At 46.4% G+C, this 23,938-nt stretch overlaps 1 protein-coding gene across 3 annotated transcripts in view; it reads right to left on the reverse strand.

The window, feature by feature from the left end:
* Window positions 1-766: 766 nt before the first annotated feature.
* The window catches only part of PRKCQ (protein kinase C theta), an 88,817-nt gene continuing 65,645 nt past the window's right edge, over window positions 767-23,938 (reverse strand). For all 3 annotated transcript variants that reach the window (XM_005291929.4, XM_024106346.3, XM_024106347.3), the window contains 5 exons: window positions 21,391-21,453; window positions 15,891-16,029; window positions 9,350-9,538; window positions 6,094-6,222; window positions 767-3,903 (listed from right to left, as the gene is read on the reverse strand). In XM_005291929.4, the coding sequence (XP_005291986.2) occupies window positions 3,748-3,903; window positions 6,094-6,222; window positions 9,350-9,538; window positions 15,891-16,029; window positions 21,391-21,453 (676 nt within the window). In that variant the 3' untranslated portion in view covers window positions 767-3,747. The remainder of the gene's footprint in view (window positions 3,904-6,093; window positions 6,223-9,349; window positions 9,539-15,890; window positions 16,030-21,390; window positions 21,454-23,938) is intronic.

The following is a 23,938-nucleotide window of genomic DNA, read 5'->3' on the forward strand; positions in this document are numbered from 1 at the left end:
TAATGGGAAGTTTCCTTCTTATCAGCAATGCTGAGCACTCCCAGCTCCCACTGACTTCACTGCAAGTGAGAACCAGGCCATCCTCTTTTACATGCCCGATTAAGGATTTAGGTGTGGGATTTTCAAAAGCACACCACATTGGCCTAACTCTGCTCCTGCTGGAGTCAATGGGAGTTTAACCATTGACTTCAATGGGAGCTAAGTTTAAGCCAGCGCTGAGTGCTTTTTAAAACAACATACTGGGTGCCTAAATCTCGGCCTCGTAAGCATATTTGGAACACTATGGTGGATGTTACACCTCTCTCTTATTCCCATGCAACTCCCTTTGTCACTAAGAGGAGAATTTGGCTCTTTGATCCCTTTTCCCTTGTTATAATATGAATTTTTTCTCTTAGATACAAAAGGCCTGATTCTCAGCTGGTATAAACTGGCATAGCTCCGTCGACTTCAATGGAGCGAAACTGAGATACACCCGCTGAGGATCTGGCCCCACGATGCACAAGGAAATCCCGTTATTGACATTAGCAGGAGAGGCATGCTCCTACGTAAGGGCACAATTTGGTTTTACACTTGCTGTCATGCAGAAATAGACGTTAGTCCATAGCACAGTTTTTAATATCCAAATGCGTCCTGACTTTGGTTCCTTACCACCTGGTCGAAATGCCCCTGAAGAACGCACAGCAACGCGCCCATCACAATTGTAATGGCTTTTCGGAGCGGCTCCTTTCTTTGTTCCCCTTTAACCACATTTACGCTGACTCGCCAATCGTACCCAACGTTTTATTAAACTGTACAAACAGCACTGACATTTTAAAAATTCATGGTAACGGTTCTAATTAAACATGATGACTAGCGGCAAACAGCGTGCACAGATTTTGCCTACATTTCATACAGCACAAACAGCGACTTCACAAGAGGCAGGAGACTCACATTACTGGGATATTCTTTTAACAGCACGGTGGTTTTCTTTTCTGTTTTAGATTTTCATACTGCTGCCCATCACCGTATTATGCTGAGTGCCCATTCCCTCACATGGGACCATGGCCACTGACACTGATATCCACAACGTGGTTGCACAGGTAGAAAGCCTCAGACAGTTTTAATTGTAATGAGTCACGAACATTACATTTCCCTTGGAAATCTCTAAATATTCCTACAGATCCTCTGCTGGAATAAACCAACATAGCTCCGCTGAAGTCAACAGAGCTACACAGAGCAGAGAATCTGGCTCTTTATTTCTGCTTTGACATGATAACCAGGCTAAATATTTCCATAAGACTATCAGTGAAAAGCAGTAACTTAGAGGCATTAGATCTTTCCGTTTCTATCTCTTGAACGGCAACTGAATAAATAGGATGGTAGTTTTGCAAATCTCAGAAGACAGCGTACATTTATTGTAAAGGATTTCCACTAAAATCTCATTACTGCTACAATATTTTTTGCCCAAAACAGAACATAATAGGTCAGCAACTTCTTGTCAACAGTTGAGAGAAAATAATTGCCATACCATGCAATGTATTGTCTCATCTTTAGAGTGTTGTGTGCAGTTTTGTACCTTGATTCAGGTCTCTGCTGAATACCAAAGACCAGGGGCAGCATCATTTGTAGCAGTAGTATTAAGTTGTTCAGTCTTTGAAAGTACTGAATACTATCTTTCAAGTTAATACCTGCAGGGCAATGACTGGAGGCCCAATCTTGAAATCCCTAAATAATGTTTTGGGGGAGAGTCTCTCCATAATCCTGACCAGGTGTTAGGCAGGGGGAGGGATAGCTCAGTGAATATTGACCTGCTAAACCCAGGGCTGTGAGTTCAATCCTTGAGGGGGCCATTTGGGGATCTGGGGCAAAAATCTGTCTGGGGATTGGTCCTGCTTTGAGCAGGGGGTTAGACTAGATGACCTCCTGAGGTCCCTTCCAACCCTGATGTTCTATGATTCTAAGAAGAGACTCCCCCAAAGAGAACTCAGCCCAGATCTTACCCTGATGCTGGGACAGGAGTTTAGAGCAGCATTTCCCAAACTTGGCCACCAGGGGCTTTTCTTGCGGCCACAGCCCCTGGGCTCTGTGTGTGGGGAGTAACAGCCCCTCCCTCTCCCTGTTGCTCCTGGATGCACCACCTTGGTGTTGGTTGCTGGGGCTGTCAGCAGGGGTTGGGCCCTGCCCCCCTTTGGAGACACGTGGGGCACAATGCTGGAGGAGCAGGCAGCCAGTGAGTTCCCCACCTTCCCAAGGGTGGTGGGGCTCAGGCTTCGGACTTCAGTCCTGGGGTGGTGGGCTAGCAGAGTTTCAGGCTCTACCCCCCCACGCCTCTCCCTAGCCCCTCATCCAGGCCTTTGTTCCCAGGCTTGGCAGGGCTGAGTAAGTCTGCTGTGAAAAGAGATATTTGTAGGTTAATATCACTTTTCACAACGGACTTACTAGCTAGCAATAAATACATTATAACGATATGGACCTGCATAGGTGCATATTTAATTGTTTTTCTTAAAGCTAATTAAGCATTTTAGGAAAAAGTGTGAGAGCGGCCACCAGCAAGAGTTGGTGGCCGCACGCTGAGGCCACCAAAAAATTTGTCCTGAGAAGCCCTGATTTAGAGAGTCCTGTGTGAACGAACACCCATAGGGTACGTCTACCTTTGGAGCTGGGGGTGTGATTCGCAGCTCCAGGAGACCCAGCCACACTAGCTTTGATGGAGCTGGCGGGCTAAAAATAGAGTGCAGATGCAGTGCTGTGAGCGACTGCGGAGGGGGGATGGCCTACCTGAGTGTGTACATGGCTGAGATGCTAGGCGTGAACTTGGGGCAGCTCGATCCTCGCGCGGCTTGCGGTGCCACAGCCATGCTCTAAGTTGAGCGCAGGCAGAGCTAGCGTGGGTACGTCTCCTCGAGCTGCCAATCACACCCCCCGGTTGAAGCACAGCCACGCCCATACAATGCAGAGGCGATGAATAAAGCTCAGAGCTGAGCCTCAGTGCATTGACCTAGGGCGAGATGTTTAGTCTGTGGTTTGAAGATCACGTCTACATGTCCCCAGCCTGCGCAAGTGTAAATCCCTGCCTGCGCGCCTAGGCAAATCGAACATTTCTGTGCATGCAAGGACTGGAATTTGCACCCGGAAAGCCCGTCTGTGCCAAGGCTATTTTGTGAGGGCAAATTCTAACTCTTGCCTAGATCGAGGCGTTTTCAAAGAGTGCAGGCCGGTGTTCCTCTTCGCCAAGTGCACGGAGGTGTACGTACAATTTTACAGGTGCACAGGTGGGGGCTGAAAAAAGACCTACCTGGAAAGGTAGCCTTCTAGGAGAGCCAATTCTTGAACACACAACCCTTTACTCAATGGAAGTTTTGCCTCAATAAGAACGTCAGAACTGGACACTGGAGTAGCAAATCTGAGGCGCACCGCTAGGGCCGAAATGAGGTTGTCTTACTCACACGAGGAGTCCCACCGGCTATGTGTGTGAATAAGGTGACAGTATTTTGTACCTACTCCTTTTCTATTGCCTTCAAATTCAAGAGCATCCAGAAAAGAGAGAGAGACCAGAAAGAGAGTTGGTCATTAGTGAAGTACGTTTGGCATCTGCTACAGGATACCACCAGGTGGAAACCCACAAATACGGTATCAGTTTTCACTGGTGAGTGCTTCTGTTCAGGTCCTCGTCCAAATGAACCATTCTTGGTTTTCAGTTGATAGAAGTGTTACTCAAATCAATTCACAGAATTCCTTTAGCAAGGAAGGTGTGGGGGAGGGCAGATCTCAGGATAACATCCTCTCCATTTTAGGGTTCACAAATGAAAAGTTGCTGAACATATTCTGGTCCATGCTGTTAATCAGCGCTCTGTCTGCACACGACAGTCTAGGTTTTTCATTGAGAAACTCCTTGTCAAAGTTGCTACAGTCACTTGCGGATTTCTTCAAGAAGGAAGAAGAAAAGAACGAAAAAATCAGTTGTTTCATTTCACAGCATTTACCATTTATCCAAATCTAATCTAATGGTATATTTAAGGCACCCATATCTTTGGTATCTAAGGGCATATCTACACTGTAGCACTGTAGTGTAGACACTTCTTACATTGATAGAAGGGTTTTTGCGTTGATGTAGTTAATCCACCACTCCAAGAGGTGGTAGTTAGCTCAACAGAAGAATCCTTCCATTGATCTAGCCACATCTACATTAGGGGTTAGGTCGACCTAACTATGGTGCTCAGGGTGCAAAATTTTTCACAGTCCTGAGCAATATAGTTAGTTCGATCTATTTTTAAGCGTAGACCAGGCCTAAATATCCATCATCCTGGGATTGGTTACCTTGGTATCAGTGTGGTATCAAAGTATCCAGTACCTTGGTGTCAATCACCTATCTATCACCGTGCTATCTAAGTAATGTAAATGGGAGTACAGATTATATGGGCAACAGTGTGACCCCGGTGAATTCTATCATGTAGGGATATTAGAAAATTGGTTTTTCTTTCTGTAAAACAGGGATAATTATGCTTATGTATCAGTCTGTGAAGGCTAATTAACCTGTGTTTGGAAGGGACTTTGAAGGTAAAAGGCTCTACATAAATGCTGTGTTGTAAGTACTGTATAAATGCTCTTGCTATTATTGACAACATCAATGTTCTCCAGATTTCACAGAGAAGCTGATGGCTTGATTTGGTTTTGTACCTTAATTCTGTGTGTCCTAATGAAGGAAAATCCCATGGGACCAGTGCTTAATTTGTAATGAAAGATGTGCCGGGGCTCAAGCGATTAGGTGCTGGGCCTCAAACCATTTTTTTACATTCATAACTGATGCAGCAAGCCCAGAGGTGCCAAGGCTATGAACTGCCAAGCCTACAGGTGCCCTTGGCAAGCCCTGGCAGAAATTAAGCACTGCATGGGGTACCAGAAGTTAGGTTCAGCATTTTCACATTTGGATGTCTATGATTAGGTGCTTCATATATACTAAGGCACTTAACCAAAGGCCAACATTGTCCACCCTGTGTGTCCAAAGTCAATCCACGTGGAGGGATCAGGGACTGATTTGCAGAAGCGAAGAGTTGCCACAACTCCGCATGAAGTCAATGGGTGCTGCAGGTGGGAAATCAGCACAACTAAAAACAAGGCCCTAGGTGCCTAAATGTGGGTTGAGGTCCCTGACATTGTACCCTGGAGCTTGAAAATGTTGCCCAGTATGTCTGACCAGAGGCGACTACATTTGAAAGTGTTGGTCTGAATCCCGCTGGTGCTCTCCAGGCAGGCTGTTCTGATTGGCTGTTGGTGCCTGCTTCAGTGCTGGTACGGAGAACCAGTGGCATAGCCACAGGTGGGCCTGGGTGGGCCATGGCCCACCCACTTAGCATCCAGGCCCACCCCCAGCCCGGGCTCTGCTCTGGTCCCAGCGCTTGCCCTGCTCCTGTCCGATGCTCCAGCCGGGGAGTGGGGTCAGGGTGCGGGGACTTGCTCCACTCTGCCTGCCTGGCGCTCCTGCCGGGGCCTGGCGAGTGGAGCAGGAAAAGCCCCTGTGCCCCGAGCCCATTCCCCGGCTGGAGCACTGGTGGGGCGGGTGGAGTGGAGCAAGCCCCTGCGCACCCACCCCGATCTCTGGCAGGAGCACCGGGCAGGCAGAGTGGGTGGGGATGTGGGAGCACCCATTTTTCCGGGGCCCTGGGTTGGCCCAATGGCTAATCCACCATTGAGAGAAGGGCGAGCAAGTGGGCAGCCGGTGGCGGTAGAGGAGATCTTCAAAAAAGGTAGGCCCGCTGCCTGGGTGAGCCGGGCCCCTGCGTAGGGGAGTGGCACCTGGAAGAGAGCCGGGAGCCATGCATGCTGGAGAGCAGCATCTCCTTCCAGAGCTTGGTGCATGCTCAGGGCTCCGGGGAGCCCCTGGGCAGAGGGTCCATCCATTGCCCCCCCGCAAGGCTGGCTGCATGGGGTGGGGAGAGGCAGGCCCCCCATCTCTGCTGCCCTCCCAGCCCCCTCATAATTGCCCACCCACCCGAAATCGGAGCCCACCCAAATATTCTATGCTGGTTACGCCACTGGGGTGAACGCACAGTTCAGGAACAAAAGAATGTGGTAAGAAAAGCGTTTTGATCGGAGGGACCTAAGAATAGTCCTTACCACTCTGGGTTTGAATGGTGGCTCCATCTCCCGCTCTTCTAGAACCTCCCAGTTTATCTCCTGGAAAAAGGCATGCTGGCGGATGTTCCCCTTTGCTCCGAGCCGCCTCTCAGGTTCTCTCACGAAAAGCTGGAAGTTAGCAGAGAGCAGAGCACCTTACTCTTCTGTGGATAGCACCGTCTGACTAGCACACACGTAGCCAGGGTATGTGTCACCCACGGTACCTCTTTACTCAGTGAAAACGTGAATCTTGCAGGCAAAGTGGTGCTGATTCCTAGGCCCACATGCCAAGCGGGAAGCTGAATCATCTTGTCCTGTCCTCATTATTTCAGTTTGATATTTGAGGCCAATGTTTCAATGTCAGCCATTAAGCTGTGCCCTCAAAACATGCTGGTGCACAAGCAAATGGTGAATTGTGTGAACAAAATAGGTGCTTAGATGCACAATTACTGCACCTGTTTGCCTGCACAAATGCCTGCACAATTACATGTGTGTACAATTACCTGTGTGAGGATGAATATTTTGTAGATAAATCTGAGGCATCAGTGTTGGAAAAATTAGGCCTTGACGGCTGGAATATTCATAAGGAAGGTGTTGCCCATCTTTATTTTTACCAAGCATTCCAGTCATCTGGTCTTGCATTTTGTGGGGCTCTCTGAATCAGAAAGGCTGCTAAGATGTGGCAAAGCTACTTAAAAGTCACTCCTTGCACCCTGTGTGTTGTCTTCCCTTCTGTTGGCACTTTTACCATGACACCTTGGCCCAGGGGCACTGGAACAACGGGGGCTATGCCCTCCCACTTTTTACCGTCCGTAAGGACGAGCAACGGGGGAAAGGGGTGGGGCCTCAGGGGAAGGGGCAGTGTAGGGGTGGGACCTTGGGGGAAGGGGCGGTGTGGGGGCGAGGACTCAGGGGGAAAGGGCGGTGCGGGGTGGGGCCACGGTTCGGGCGCCCAGGGCCCCCTACTGTTAGGAAGCTTCCACCATCCCTGCCACGGCCACAGGTTCCCTTGTTTATCATGATCAACTGAAAAGACAGAAGACTTTTCTAGCCCTAGAAGAAGATGGTTGTCTATGACACAGATTTTCAAAAGAGTTGAGCTCTCCTGCAGGCCCCTAAATGAAATGGCATGTAGAGTGGGTCAGGGATGTTTTGACAAAATGCGTTTTCACTAGAAAATGCCAATTGGACAAAAATGAGACTTTCTGTAGGTGAGCAGTGTTGTAGTAGGCGTGCTGGACCCAAGGTATTAGAGAGACAAGAACATATCAGGTTTAATGAAAGTTTCATGGGGAAAGGTTGCTTAGGTCCAGGATGGAATTTCTGGATAGAGAGAGAGGGAGAAAGACTGTCCCCTCCCAACATCCAAAAAGACCAGTGACTACAGAATCTGTTGAGAGGTTGGTAACCTAAGTTCAAGACCCATCTCTCCCTGATTCAGACCCGGGTCTCTCCACCTTAGCTAACCACCTTGGCTACAATGGCATGGGTCTGTGTGTGTGTGTTTTCATGAAAATCTTTCAAAGCTCTCTGTTCTCGTCCCAATACAGAACAGGACAATTTCTTTTTAAATCTCAGAAACTTTTGCGCGATAGGAAAACCATTTCCTGCCCAGCGCTAGTGGCCACATTTTCCAAAGTGCTCAGCGCCCAACAGCTCCCGTTGTTCTCGACACAAGAACCTGGCTGCTGAGCTCTTTGGGCAACCTGGCCCCCCAGTTGTAGGTGCTGAGGTCTTTTGAAAATCTGGCCTTTTATCTGGGGCAGGACCATGTCTTTTATGTGCATTCTCCTTAGCAAGCAAACACACAGCTGCTGCTCCACAACTAATAAGCAATAAGATCTAGGGCCAAAGGTAGCCACTGAAGAATCAGATGGAAAGAAATCCCAGCTACTCTTATTTGAAAAGAATGGAGTCTTCGGTTGTGTGCCAGCAAATCATAACCTGGCCGCAGTGCTGAAATAGACCAAAGGAGATTGATTGCGCAGCTGTAATTCAGCTATGCAGAGTTCCCTCTGCTAAATTAAGTGCTTATGCTAATGGAGCTAAATATTGCAACATGTATAACTATATAAATTCAGTGCTAATGGGAAGTGGCCAATAACCAGGCTAATTGTCTCTTTCTCAGCAAGGGAGTTTAGTGTTTAGCAATAAGGATGATTTTTATTTCTGATACTACATTAAATAAAGCTCACAAAGGCTCAGTTTGCTTGTGCAGAAAGATGGCATCGTATTCACCAAAGAGACTCCTAGTCAGGCCTCCATAATCTCTGTCTCACACGTTGTGCTTTGTTTGAGCAAGCATGTTAGTACTTCATTATTGTTTATTATTCTTATTATGGTGGTTCCTAGAAGCCTGAGTCCTGCTAGCCTAGGTGCTGTTCATACATAGAACAGAGAATCCTTTTTCTCCATTATTATTGATGGAGCATTTATTGACACATAAATATAATGGTCCTTCCCCCGAGTCCAAACCAGAAAGACTAATATGAAACATGAGAGAACAAGGTGGGGGATGGAGACGATGTGGAGATCAATGTAGGCGTTAAGACTCAGGGGGCCTGGGATCAGGCCCATTGTGCTCTGAGATCCTCAGACAAACCACTGTATATAATCGTGTGTCCAGATTTGGTCCCTCCACTACAGAAGGGATGTGGACAAATTGGTGAGAGTCCAGTGGAGGGCAACCAAAATGATTAGGGGTGTGGGGCACATGACTTACGAGGAGAGGCTGAGGGAACTGGGCTTATTTAGTCTGCAGAAGAGAAGAGTGAGGGGGGATTTGATAGTAGCCTTCAACTACCTGAAGGGGGGTTCCAAAGAGGATGGAGCTCGGCTGTTCTCAGTGGTGGCAGATGACAGAACAAGGAGTAATGGTCTCAAGTTGCAGTGGGAGAGGTCTAGGTTGGATATTAGGAAACACGATTTCACTAGGAGGGTGGTGAAGCACTGGAATGGGTTACCTAGGGAGGTGGTGGAATCTCCATCCTTAGAGGTTTTTAAGGCCCAGCTTGACAAAGCCCTGGCTGGGATGATTTAGTTGATGTTGGTCCTGCTTTGAGCAGGGGGTTGGACTAGATACCTCCTGAGGTCTCTTTCAACCCTAATCTTCTATGATTCTATGTGATTATTTCTCACCATAGGACTAAGCCCATTTCTCTGCAGACCAGTGAGAAGATGCAAAAATCAAAGAGAGATGTTAGCATCTGGCAAAAGGTATTTGACCTGTAACAGTGGAAGTGCTGTGTCTTCTTACCTTCACTAGGATATCTTTTGCATCCTTATTGAGCCAGCGAGGGTAGAATGGATTATCCATGCGGATGGACTGGAAAAGCTCCTCTTCATCTTGGCCATGGAAAGGAGACTGGCCAATCAGCATCTCATACAGAAGGACACCAAAGGACCACCAGTCAACTGCAGTGTTGTATTTCTGTCCCAGCAAAATCTGTGTCAGAGGGAGATTGGCAGGGAGTGAGAAAGGCAGACACAAAATATTTGACATTAATAGTCTATCCTCTAGATGGTGTCCATTAGTGGACCCCTCGACAGCTGCTTTGTGCTGCTTAGGCAGAGGAAAACAGGCATGATGCTGTTTTAAACAGCCATTGGACGATTTTCCTCAGCAACCTCCGGATGGCATAGACTTACCGGAGAACCCTTCCTCACAGTTGCCAGTGTGGGGTGTGTGTGGTCAGGGCAGCTCTAAATCACAGCAACCCTAGGCTTCCTGAACCCTCCCTTTGGGCCATAGACTGCTGGGTATAAGTCAGGGACTTCCCTGAGGCTTCTTTAACTGGTCCGTGGCCACTAATGGAATCAGGGACAGAAAGGTGATGTAAAGACCCTTTTGCCCCATGTCTTTTCCACAAGTTGCACCCAGAGCTGGGATGCAGCGGAGGATTTGGACCAAGGATTTGGAGAAAGCAATTAATTGGCATCATCATCGGCATCATCAAGTGGATGGGGAACCAGCCTGTGGGTCAGAAGACCTGGGTTTGCCAACAAGCTACTGTGTGACCTTGGGCAAATCACTTAATCTATCCGTGCCTCAGTTTCCTTAGTTACAAAAAACAGGGATAACAATATGTACCCACCTTTGAAATCTATGCCTGAAAAGCTGTCGCTAGCAAGTGTAATTTTACTACGCAGTTCACTTTCCTGCAACGGTAGAAGACTAGTGCAATTTGCTGCAGCAAAAATAGACACATGGCTAGCAGTTAAAGGTGTGCTAAAGTTACATTATAAACCCTGCTGTTTTTCTGCTTACAAACACGGAGCTAAACTGTGGAGTTGCAACATGGGAAGTCGTGCCTGAGCCAGATTCTTTTGCAAAATTCATCAGAAAAAAAAAAAATCACCTCAGACTTGTGAGTTCCATCATTTAAAGAAAAACCCAGTTTGTGAGGTGCATTGTGGGGCTTATTTAATTAATCAGAGCTGCATTTTAAAGAACTGAATTTGGAACTGATTAGTAGTCTATACCAGTGTTCCTCAGACTGTGGTCTATGAATCACTTTCTGGTAGCCCACAGAGAGCAGGTCATATGATGTTAGCCCCACCTAGTTACTAGCTTATTCTACAGACATCCATGCTCTTCATTATAAAGAAAAGCCCTGAGGCCTGGGGAAGCAGCTGAAGATAAGAAGGAAGAAGCCAGCCTAGCTGCATGTAATGTAATTGTTGTAATTCCCACAGGGATGTTGTGCAATTGTGAATAGGATCTTTATTAGGAGGGGTGGCAGTCAGTGGGGGAGAGGTAACCAATAGATTATGGACCTACTTCTGTTACATCCAGTTAATAGTGGGTGAAGCAAAATGTATGCGTGTGTTGGCTAGTAGGGAACTTGTTATTCTGTTCCAATAGCCTGAGTCTTTGCCCTTGAATTGGACCAGTTTAGAGAAGCCATGGGGCTGCTCTAAAATGCACCAGTGTGTTATTCCCTAAGGACCATATGCCAGCTGACTTTGTGCTCTGCCAGTCCTCTTGCCCATCCTGACACCCACCTCCCCCAGCACTAGGGTCTGCAGGGAAGCAGTAACAGGAAGCAACTCTGCTGGCTCTATGCTGGGTGGGGATTCCCGCATGCTAGGAAGTATCAATGCAAAGGTGGTGCAATGGGTCAGAGACACTAGGCTGGCCTGGTTGTTAGGATGTAGTTCGCTAGGTGAACAAGTTTAAACCTCTGGTCTTCAACGTGGTCCAATAGCATCTGACATTTTGAGAAATCAAAATCAAAACCGCCAGAATAAAGTTTAAAAATAAAATAATGTGCTCAAGTGTCCACAATCATCCAGTCGTTTGTACAGAGTTTTGTTAGGTTTCTTGTTCTTGTTATTTTCTCTTTTACCACTGACAACGTTAGTAATTACGTTAATGTGCAACTGGCCAGAAAGTTGCCTATCCATGCACTATCCGTACTTCAGCCCTACACCAATGCATAAAGCCTCTGTCAGCTGCACCTTAATGAACAAGGGTTTCATTTCACTCCACGGTTTATCGCTGTACTGGATAGATTTTTGATTCACAGAAGGGAATGCCTCTGACAGCTTGTTTGCAATGATGACTCAAAAACTTCTTGGTTCCCAAATCCCTGTTCAAACAGGGTTCAATTTCCACAGCAGGAGGTGCAAACATCATCGCGTAATAGTCGAGTGCGGTGTCTTGTAAGGTTTGCGGTAAGCAGCTACATGGGATCTTTAATGTGTTCACTAGACCCCAGTTGTAATTTTACAAGCTATCCTCTGGTGTGGTGGAATCACTCTAACTCAGGGATTCTCAAACTGGGGGTCGGGACCCCTTAGGGGATCGCGAGGTTATTACATGGGGGGTCGCGAGCTGTCAGCCTCCACCCCAAACCCCGCTTTGCCTCCAGCATTTATAATGGTGTTAAATATATAAAAAAGTGTTTTTAATTTATAAGGGGGGCTGCACTCAGAGGCTTGCTGTGTGAAAGGGGTCACCAGGACAAAAGTTTGAGAACCACTGCTCTAAGTTACCCAGGAAAGGAATGGGACAGCACAGAGGGAATTTCACTCACCTACTAATAGTGCATAAACTAAGCTTCATGTTACGGGCAATCACATGGCCATCTTGAAGGCAATGCGTTTACAACGATGGAACTGAGAACAGAATTTGGCCCGGCAAACCTACTGTGATATGATTGGTCCAGATCTGCTCTCATTTACATCTGGAGTAACTCCCCTGTAGCCAGAATCTGGGTGATTGCATGGAGCCCAGAAATGACCCTTTTCTCGAGACGAGCCAGAGCAAGAAGAATATAACCCCAAGCCCAGTTGTGAGTGAGCAAGGCCAAGGTAGAATGCCCTTGAGTGTGAGCAATTTGGCAGGTGGCAAAAGACACAGGTGTGGGCTTGCCAGCATTCATTGTTTGAATTGTAAGGGCTCTATCCTGTAGACTTTACGAAGGTAAATCTCCCATTGAGGCCAGTGAGATAGGGCAACATGACAGCATTCCAATGCCAGAAGTGGGATGGAGACATGATAAATCAATGGGCATTTTACCAGAGTCAGATTGCTGGGTTGAGCCTCAAATGCAATTGTATCTATATAGCATGAGCTACATTCAGTCTGCAGTGGCCATCCCGGAGCTGCCCCCTGCAAGGAACTCTGGGAGAGTCAGCCAGAATTCTTCCTGGGGGCTCTGAGGAAATGACATCACCTTTCAGGAAGTTCCCTCTAGGGCCCTAGTCCAGCCCTCACCTCTCCCCTTTCCACCCCTTTTCAGACAGCTACTGCCCACTGTAACTTGCCCATATTAAGGGGCTCAAGAAATGGAGGGGAAGTTCATTGCGGCTTCTCCCCTATGCTCTTCAGCACAGGGGCTGATTACAATCTGACCCGGTATGCTAGAGTTGCTGTAGCTATAAACAGCTAACGGTGGAGATGATTAACACCACAGAAGACAATTATTCTTATAAGTGCAGACAGAGCCACTGATGGCTGAAGCAATGTGGTCCGGGGAACAGGGCACTGGTGTGGGAGTCAGGATACCTGGGCTCTATTCCTCGCTCTGCTACTGACCTGCTATGTGACCTTGGGCATGTCACTTTACCTTTGTGTCTGTTTCCCTTCCCACCCTCCATCTGTCTTTTCTACTTAGCTTGTAAGCTCTTTAGGACCAGGTAAGTACAGCACATAGAACAATGTGGCCCCAGTCTCAGTTAGAAACTCCAGGCACTACCGCAATACAAATAACTGGAATAGGCAGCTGTGCTGAAATGCTGGAAAAAGTCTGTTACTTGGCTTGAAAGATGATTAATCAACTCCACCAGTTCTTTCAGTTTGTAAGGAAAAGGTTTTTCTATGCACTGGCTGAAGTTCTAAAGTAAATGATGGTGCCGAGATTAAAGCGCCTGGCCTCTCCAGCTTGCATTAAGTGAAATCGCAGATAATGGATTATCTCTTGGAGACCGTGGCTCTGGTTTAGGATCAGAAAAAGATGTCTTTAAAAGAATGCTGAAGCTGAATAAAAGCCACTGGGGACTTGATTGTGATCTCATGCCCGCCGGCGTCGTTCCAATGACTTCAACAGAGCGGCTCCTGAATTGCACGGCTACCGCTGAGATCAGAATCAGGTCCCCGGAGTGCAGTATAAGACTGACGAAATACAGCGTGGGGGAAAACAAAGCCTTTAAAAGCCATCTGGCAAGCACCGATATCCATCACGAAAACACTAAACTCGGGGAACGGGATCTTGAAAGGCAAAGAAATGGATTTCAGAGCGATGCCAGGCATGATGCATTGAGGGCTCTTGGGTTCTCTTCCTTCCTGAGAAACATTTGGCTTGCTGCTAAATTAGTCAAAGTCTCTCCCCAGTAAGATCTGTGTCTGCTTTCAGCTGGAGTCTGCACCCACTCAGATCAACCACAAGGCCAGGCGTGCCGGAACAGGGTGAGGGCAGGAGGAAGAGGCATTGTGGGGGCAGGGCCTTGGGAGAAGAGATGGAATAAGGACAGGGCCTCAGGGGAAGGGGCGGAGTGAGGGTGGGGCCTCAGAGGAAGGGGTGGAACATGGCCTCAGGGGGAAGAGGCAGAGCGGGGTGGGGCCTCAGGGGAAGAGGCGGAGCAGGGGGCAGGGCCATGGTTTGGGCAACGGTGGGCTCCCCCCCACCCTCCACACTTCTAGAGAGCTTCCGGCACTCCTGTACCAGGCTACATCAGTCAGGGCACACTAAGACCGGATTCTGGTCTCTATACACAGCTCATTAGCTGATGCATCCTGGTGAAGGAGAAGAGGACAAGGAGGAGTGCAGGAACAGAGGGGACCTTAAGCCACCTTTGTGTCTCCCTTTATCCCAGCCCAATACACTTTAGAGCAGCCTCGGGGTAAATAATGTTAAGCTTTCCCCACTCCCATCTAGGAACCAAAGGCAACTGAAAACAATGAAAGCACAGTGACCACTCCCCTGATATCCCCTCACTGCCCATGTCGTGCACCATACATAGGACAAGGTGGCTACTTATACTGGGCTATTTCCCAGGGGTTGTTTCTGCCCCCTTGGGACTATAAGGGAGAACTGGGCACACTGACTTCAGATTGACCCTGGTATAAGTGAGAGTCCCTATATATTTATATGAAAAAACAGTTGTGATTCATAAGCTTGTACTGTGCCTTATTTAGGGCCCAGTCACGTTAACACTACTACTCAGCAAAGACCCTGCTTCAGGAAGCACTAAAGCATGTGTTAGTCCATCCCTATTTTGGAAAGCCCTTTCAATCCATGCTTAACTTTAAGCAGGGGCTTAAATCCCATTGAAATTAGGGAGTATTCAATCAACTATTCAGGATTTTCTATTGAGTTTCGCGACGGGTCACTTTAATCGCATGGCATTTCTGTCGCCGGATTGGATGACCTGCCTTTATAAACAGCTACTGCCTGCAATGAATTCCATTTAATCACAGATCAAATCTCATTTCTTGATTCAGCCACCCATGGAGTCGGCGCCTATGTTCACAGAGAGCAACAAAGGGACCAACAAGCCAAAGAAATCCAGTTTCTAACTAGGGGAACCATTCGCAAGAACCTTATATACCAGGGGTGGCCAACCTGTGACTCCGGAGCCACATGTGGCTCTTCAGAAGTTAATATGAGGCTCCTTGTATAGTAGATGACCGGATGTCCCGATTTTATAGGGACAGTCCTGATTTTTGGGTCTTTTTCTTATATAGGCTCCTATTACCCCCCATCCCCGTCCCAATTTTTCACATTTGCTGTCTGGTCATCCTATTGTATAGGCACCGACTCCGGGGCTGGAGCTACAGGTGCCAACTTTCCAATGTGCTGGGGGGTGCTCACTGCTCAACCCCTGGCTCTGCCACAGGCCCTGCCGCCACTCCAATCCTTCCCGTGCCCTCCCCTGAGCCTGCTGTGCCCTCGCTCCTCCCTCCCAGCCTCCTGCATGCCACAAAACAGCTGATCAGGAGGTGCGGGGAGGGAGGGAGAGGCACTGACTGGCAGGGCTGCCGGTGAGTGGGAGGCGCTGGAAGCAGGGTGGGGGGGAGCTGATGGGGGGCTTCTGATGTATTACTGTGTCTCTTTGGCAATGTACATTGGTAAATTCTGGCTCCTTCTCAGGCTCAGGTTGGCCACCCCTTTTTTTATACTTTTCCTGCAGCCCTGCAAGTGATTAAACATTGTCTGTTTCCTCAAAGAAAATGATGCAACCCCTGGGCTACATTATGCTTTCAGTAACAACCGCGCAACCTCATTGACATTGGTGGGCTTCGTGCAGGTTGGACTGAGAACAGATTTGACCTAAGTTCAGGTCATACCTACCTCGGGAGCAATGTAATCAGGGGTTCCACAGAAAGTGCTTGTCTTTGCATCTTCAAACATGTTCTCCTTACACATCCCAAAGTCAGCGATTTTGATATGCCCGTCCTTGTCTAACAGAACGTTATCCAGCTTCAAATCTCTGCAAGAGAAGAGCAAAGTAAACATCTCCTATGGAAATGTTATCCAGCGGCGTAAGCGCATCTATAATAGTACATAACATATGTTCTTGCAATGGGCCAGTGGCAAGATTTGGTGATTTGAGAACACAAGAGGGAGGTCAAGGTCTCCATCCTGACCCCAGCAATCTCTACAGCCAACTCAGTGAGTTCACCCTGTCTACTCTACTCCCATTTCCTCACCTGTCATACGGGCTTATAAATAGTTACTGTACCTACCATGCCTTGGAAAGGGGTTGTGAAGATTAACAGGGAGCAGCATAGAGCTGTCCTGCCTGCTCAGAGGCTCCAAGAATGAAATTGCCTATGTAGGAGGGGCAAGAACACAGCCTCACCCCGTCCCCTTTGGGCTGCGTTGACCCCCAGGGCACACAAGGAAGATGCACACCTTGCACTCAGGGAAGCACATGGGCTGTAGTTTTTACCTGGCCGCGGAGCCAGGGTACAAGGAGGAGGTTTTTTTTTTTTACACCTTCTTTCTCATTTGGCAGCCCTGCAACATCCATGTTAAATAGCGGTATAAGCAGCTCTGCTCTTGGGGACAGGGAGGGACATTAGGAATTCATGGAGACTGAGACAAAGGCCACAAGTCCTGTCCCCAAAATCGAATTCCGGTGCTAGCCTCAACGGGTATGTCTACACTGCAGTTAGAGAAGCATGTGTGCTGCCGCACATGGACCTATACCAGAGCTGGCTTTGATCTAGCTAGCCCAGAAAACAATTGCAGGGAAGCTGCAGCCAAGCTGGCTTCGCAATGGCTGGGAGCTCCCCAGAACATAAGTAGAACATCCATCATCTTTTCCCTCCCCGGGCTGCACTAGCTGAAGTATTTACATAAGTCCTTCACACACTACTGCAAAGCTCTCCTCTGAGGCTGCAGATTCTGCAGGCTGCTGCGGGAAGCCGAGAGCTTGGAGAGAAAAATGTGTATGGGGGAAATAAAAAGCCAGCCAGCCAAGGAATCACACACATCAACACAGAACAAAGAGGTGCCCACACAGGAACGACCCCTGAAAGGAGAAATGGGGCGATGGCTTCTTCTGGGTTAGTCTCCAGAGCTGACCTAAACTTCAAGTTACGGCTGATAAAATAGTGATTCAGTCACAGGGACCAATTTTCACGTGGTTTTCTAAAGAGCACATTCTTCTGCACTCACATGCGCCAGCAGGCCCTTAAGCATGTGATTTAGCCACTTTACCTTGAATGGTCCCTTGAAATATGTGCTTACTTATGCAATCTATTCCACCTGACTAGCTGTGACACTCCGAGTACATTTCCCAGACCGGAAGAAGAGCTCTGGAGAAGCATGAAAGTTTGTCTCTCCCACCAACAGAAGTTGGTCCAATAAAAGATGTTACCTCACCCACCTTGTCTCTGTAATATCATGGGACCGGCACAGCTACAACAACACTGCATAGAGAAGTGACTTGTAATTTTGGGCACCCCATCTGAGGCACCTTGAAAGGGGCCTGACTTCCAATGGGTGGCTACCTTCAGAGCTTCTGAAAATCAGAACATGTTTCAAATTGAGCAGCCCAAAAATAAAGGCAACCAAAGTTACTTAGGCTATGTCTACACTAGAGACCTTACAGCGGCACACCTGTACCGATTCAGCTGTGCTACTGTAAGGTCTCTTGTGTAGCTACTCGATGCTGACAGGAGAGAGCTCTCCCATCAACATAATTAAACCACCCCCAGCAAGTGGTTGTACTATATCGGTGGGAGAAGCTCTCCTGCCAACATTGCACTTGTGCACACTACCACGTATGCCGGCAACATTGATGTCACTCAGGGATGTGTTTTTTTCACACCCCTGAGTGACATCAATTTTGCCGACATAAGTGTTAGTGTAGAAATGGCCTTAGTTGCTTCTGAAAATTTAGAGCACTCTCTCTGAGTAGTCAAACATGAGCCTCCTTGGACTCCTATTAAAGACTGGGATTTATCGAAGGAAAGAAAAGGGAGTTAGGCATTCAAATCCCATTCAGTTGAGGCGCCATTGAAAATCCCAGACAAAGCACCTACGTTTAAAAATAGGGACCATAATATCAAGAGAAGAAAACATTGTCACAGGATAATAGTCTCCTGCTGCCAGGATAAAAGGCGAGACATTGACCAACAAGAAATATAGAGGCAACAGTTGCGTTCACTCTCCAAGCGGCAGATATTCATGTTGTCATCATTCCCAACTTCACTGACTTTATTTCTGTTACACAAAAGAGATTAATCCCATTCTGTGACGTTGTTTTGTCTGACAGATGGAAACAAAGAACAGTATCACTTGCCCCCACCTCCATCATTGATCAGCCACAGTTTTATTGGCTCAAGGGACAAACGTTGAGCATGCTTCAGCCAATTAAAACCCAGGCTGTTTATTAAAATTCAGAGGGGAGATGTAGTCAGATCCGGGAAAATGCCTGTAGAGGAGAAGGGCAGCATGTGCTACCTGAACTACAACTCACATGAGTCATCAGGGCAGCATTTCCAAATCAAAATATTTTGTATTTCAGCAAACATATTTTGCTTTTTGGCCAACATTTTTTGGTATTGAAATTTCCGCCAAAAACTATTGATATTCTGCAAACTCACATCCTCCTCCCCCATGTTTTTCATCCAGTTCTACTAAGAACTTTCAAGTAAAATTCTCAAAAACACCAAAGGGCTGGAATAAAAATAAAGACACATTCAGATACCGGATAGCATCTTCTTAGCTTAATGCCAGTGATATTGCTCTCGTATTGACGTAATCACCGTCATTGGTCAATAGAGATTATATAAACTGCTCCCACATGAATACTAATAACGAATAAGAAGAATTATGTGAGTCAAATCTTTTGTTTTAATGGGCAAGTTGTTTGTAAACAAGTCATTCAATTGTAATTTCTGTTACCATGTTTACACTTCATGACTAACCTTGAAATAAACTGATTTTGGTTTCAGTAAACATTGTTGCTTCTGAGAATTTTCTGATTTTCTTTCAATGATCCGCTTGCGTCCTCATTTTATAAGGTGATAATTTAACAACTAATTTTTACCAGAGCACTGGAAGGTCAATTGGCCTGTAACGAACTAGTTCAGTCTAGTTCCCACACATTCAGTTATTACTCCAAAGGCCAGCTATTGTCGTCATAGGGAACATGAGCCACAAGACTGATTTTAATAGCCCTTTCCACTCCCCATTATTCCCATGCCCTTTTATTTAGGAATTAAATGTAATCCCTGTTTGTTATATACACACAAAACTGGCAGCCTGATTCCCCATACCTTGTCTAGTCATTTACAACTGTGCTAAGAGAAGGCAAATCAGACTGATAGGATTTGACATCCATTTGGCAGAGGGGTATTTGGCTACACAAGGTGCAAAGGAGTAGGGAATCAGGCCCTGGATATTTACTAGAGCTGGGCAAAAAAACTTTCATCATAACTCTTCTCCATCAGAAAACACTGTTTACACAAAACCGACTTTTTGTGTGTGTTAAATTAGATCAAGTCTGATTCAATTTTGTTTAGAAAAAATGGGGGAAAACATTTAGAAAATGTTGAATCCTCTCCTCTTGATAGTGTCTGAAGGAAAAGCTTTGGTTTTTCATTTTGAAACGTGACTTTATAAAAATAAATAAATGCAAAGGGTCAAAATCAAAACAAAGTGATTCAAATTCATTGAAACAAAATGAAACAATGAAAAATGTAAAAGTTTGGCTTTTGGTCCCGTCCCAATTTTGAACAATTTCCCCCACAAAAGCTCACAATTTTTCACAGGACAGAAAATTTGTTTTCCAACCAGCTCAAATATTTACTGATTGCTGGCAAGGTTAGTTTACATTAAAGAAACCCTGGTGTTGGGTCTGATCCTCATTTAGCCTGAGGCTACTTTACGCTTTTCTAGGGTATGTCTACAGAACCAAGGTTAAAGTGCTGCCGTGGCTGTGTAGTCACGGCTCCAGCGCTGGGAGAACCACCTCCACAAGGGGAGTAGCTCCCAGCACTGGTGCACTATCTACACTGCCACTTTACAGCGCTGAAACATGCATCACTCAGGGGGGTATTTTTTCACACCCCTGAGTGAAGAAAGTTTCAGTGCTGTAAGTGGCAGTGTAGACAAGGCCTGAGTCATGTAAAGGGACTTTTAAAAGGATATAAATATAAAGTCACTGTAAAGTGACCTTAATGTAAAATGACAGGTTTCAGGGTAGCAGCCGTGTTAGTCTGTATCCTCAAAAAGAACAGGAGTACTTGTGGCACCTTAGGTCTCTAAGGTGCCACAAGTACTCCGGTTCTTAATGTAAAAGAGAATCAGACCCATTACATCTGTCGGTAAACAGGCGGGGCCTGAGGCACTTTGCACTGCTCTCAGAATGTGAAGTGGCATTTAAAGGCCCTTTTACACTGCTAGAGTGGTGTGCAGTAGCCTTTGTGTAGTTGAGAATTAGGCCCATGGTTTGAGGCCCATAGTTTGTCCATTGTAAATCCAGTTTTGTGTCCTTGGTGTTTGCATCCCAATATTTCCTTAAAATGTGTCAGATCTTGGAAATTAAGAGGGACCCAGACATTCTTAATAATAATGACATAAATTCAGATTAAAAAATGAATAAATAACTTATTCATTAGACTACTTTTGAAAAATAATTCAGAAAACACACAACGACACCTTCAAAATTCGTACATATCCCCTGAATAGAACTGATGGAAAAGAAGAATTCCATTTTGCGAAACATTTTGAGGTTCCAATGTGGAACAAGCCCATGATGTCTGGCAGGGTTTTTTGTGTGAAAACAAAACGAAACAGAAAGATCTCAGTTGACTGCCAATTAGCTAGTGAATACCCTGGTGATCAGAGCACTCACTAGGGTTGTAAGAGACCCAAGTTCAAGTCATTAGTTCCTGTCAGGAGGAGCAGGGGTTTCAAACTAGGTCTTCCACATCCCAGTTGGGTGTCCTGACTACTGAGAGAGAACCACCTAGTCAGTGGGAGTTCTGAATGGACATGTAATGGAGGGACTGGGCCCATGTTTTGCAATCATGTCTTTGGGATCTTCCAGTGCAAGGCACTTTGTAAATGTCAATAACATCTCAAACTGGCTTTGGAATACACAGTGGGCATTGACCTCAATGGAAGTAGGATGGGATCCCCAAAAGGGTGCATAAGACTGACTCTTTTCCGAGCTCTCTTTCCCAAAATAAAATAGGCGAATGGGATGAAAAACAGAGCGGGTTGTAAATTCAATATTAGTAAGAAGAACAAAGTACAAACTAGCAGGTAAAATCAATATGTTGAAGAAAAAGTCTAACTGTGCCGTATATTAAATTCCAAAGTGTAAAACTACCTGTATATTATTCCCTTAGAATGAAGAAATTGCAGACCACAAATGATTTCAGCAGCATAGAACCTGGAAAGAAAAAGACCATGCATCAGAACTGATGTCTCCCCACAATAATTCTCCATTTGGGGCCAGATCCGCAGCTGCTGTAAATTGGCATCACTCCAGGGCAGTCGAAGGAGTACAAGCAACGTCTTCAAAAGCAGCCGAGTGATTTTAGGACCCCAACTCCCTTTTTCAAACATGACTTAGGCACTTAAGAGCCCAAGTTCCATTGACTTTTGATTCTGGCTTTTAAGGGACAGATTATTTAGACACCTAAAAATGCTGATAGGCTCCAAGTGGGATATTCGAAAGGGTTTGGATCTAATTGCCATTTAAATCATTTGGGAAATCAATGAGTTGGCCCCTTACCTGCTTAAGCACTTTTTAAAATCCTCTTAGGCGCCTCGTGTGCATCTTTAGGGCATCTTTGAAAATCTGCCCCTACATGCCTAAGTCACTTTTGAAAATGGGACGTAGGCTCCTAAATCACTTAGGTGCTGTTGGAAATTGTACTCCACATCGGTTTACACCAGCTACAGATCTGGCTACTTGTGTCCTTTGTAGAGTCATTTTTTACCAAGGTTCTTTAGAGACCCTTGTTCACAGCACATTTCTGCATTGGGGTGAAACTTCACCCCAATACGCAAGCCCAGTGTAGGACCAATACCTCACTTAAGTTTCACTTCAGCCCTCAAAATAGGAACCTTCTGCCCAGAGGTGAATGTAACCCTAGGACCATATTTCCACTGGATTCGACTGCATCCTCTCATCAGACCTTGAATGTCCTAGGCTGGGGGCACAGTCCTCAACATTCAGGTTTTTTTTTTTTTTAAAAACCCAACAAATCAAACTTTTATTTAAATTAGGCTCTGTTATTTAAATAGAAATTAATTTCTAAGGTGTTTCAATATTGACTTTTACAATATCTTTTGCTGGCATAAGGACTTAGAAAAAGCTTTTATTTATTTCAATTCCTCTATTTCAATCGTGGCTAAATACATTTTTAATTCTCCCTTGGCGTATTTACTTTTTATATAAATTTACCTTTTTGCCATTCGATTTGACAGGATTCATGTCCCCGTCCCGCTTTTTTGCTGCTTTGGTGACGAAAACAAGAGACTCCCTTTTCTTTCGTAAAACACTATTTCTGTCCAAAGTAGGTGGTCTCAGGATCTCTGCATAAAGGGGCATGTGGCTTACACAGTCATCCTAAAGCTAAAGAGCTTCAACTTCTGGGAATGGCTGAAGATTATGGGATTCTTTTGTAGTCCTTTTGCTCAATGGCTTGTTCTAAGGGTACATCTACACTGCAACTAGAGGTGTAACTCCCAGCTCAGGTAGATGTACACATGCTACATTTGATTGAGCAACAGCGTAAAAGTAGTAGAGCAGCTGCAGCCGTTCAGGAGGTGGGAGAGTCTAGCTGCCCAGAGTACATCCCCATCCCCATCCAGTTTTTAGGCTAGGGCATGTATGTCTACCTGAGCCAGAAATGACACCCCCCAACTGTAGTGTAGACACACCCTAAGAGTTTGGAGAGAGTCTTCTCCTGCCGGCAAAGACTTTCAGCAATCAAACTGGGAAATCCTGGCTGGTTTAGTTCCCCTACAGTGGGAGTTTGTTCATTTACGTCAGGGCTGCACATGGCTCAGTGTGAACTGCCCACATGCGTACAGGGCCAGAAGATGTCCCCAGACATTTGACACTGAGCCTCAGAGGCCCGATTAGCCTCTCGTTTACTCCAGTTTTACACTGCTGTAACTCCACTAACTTCAGGGGTTTTACTCCTGATTTCCATCAGTGGCAGTGAGATCGGAACCAGGGCCCAGATCTGAAATTCAAAGTGCGGCACAATCGCAGGGGGGCGGAAGAGCTTTAAGCCACCTTTGTGCTCTCAAAATTGTAGTCTAACCGGGGCCTACCCAGCTCCCAGTGCAATTTAGGGCAGCCCAGGGGCTGCTCTAATTTTCAACAGCCACCTACGGGCTGCTGCACGGCCCAGAGTGTTCCAGCAATGGCACTGTCCTCCCCCAATTCTCGTCCTGCCCCAAGATGTGTCTTGCCAGAGACAGGGAAGGAAGGTGGCTTATGCCACCCCTGCAGAGCCAAGGGAACCCCTCCTTTCTGGATAAATCCCCAGCAGCTGTTCTGTGCCCTTTTGTGGCTGGAGCCAAACAGAGGGGCCAAAACAAGGCACAGAATCAGGGCCCTGGTGTATTGTCAAAAGCTCTGCTATGGTCTTACAGTCTTCTTCTCTGTAGATTACCTGGAGATGTGGATCAATGTAACCCTACCATCTTAGTTCTTTATTGAATGATTCAGACTTTGTATGAAAAGGCCCAGGTACCTACTTCAGCAGCCAGACTGGGCCCGCTGGTCCATGACTGGAAAAATCAGCTGAATGAAAGGCTACGCGTGACTGGAAGATCTTGAAATGGAAAGTACACTTTGTGCTTTTGTTATGGTTGTACTTAGACCCCTCAACTGCGATTGGGGCTGCATGGTGCTA

The sequence above is a fragment of the Chrysemys picta genome, chromosome 1 (assembly GCF_011386835.1).
Source record: "Chrysemys picta bellii isolate R12L10 chromosome 1, ASM1138683v2, whole genome shotgun sequence".
Taxonomy (NCBI): Eukaryota; Metazoa; Chordata; order Testudines; family Emydidae; genus Chrysemys; species Chrysemys picta.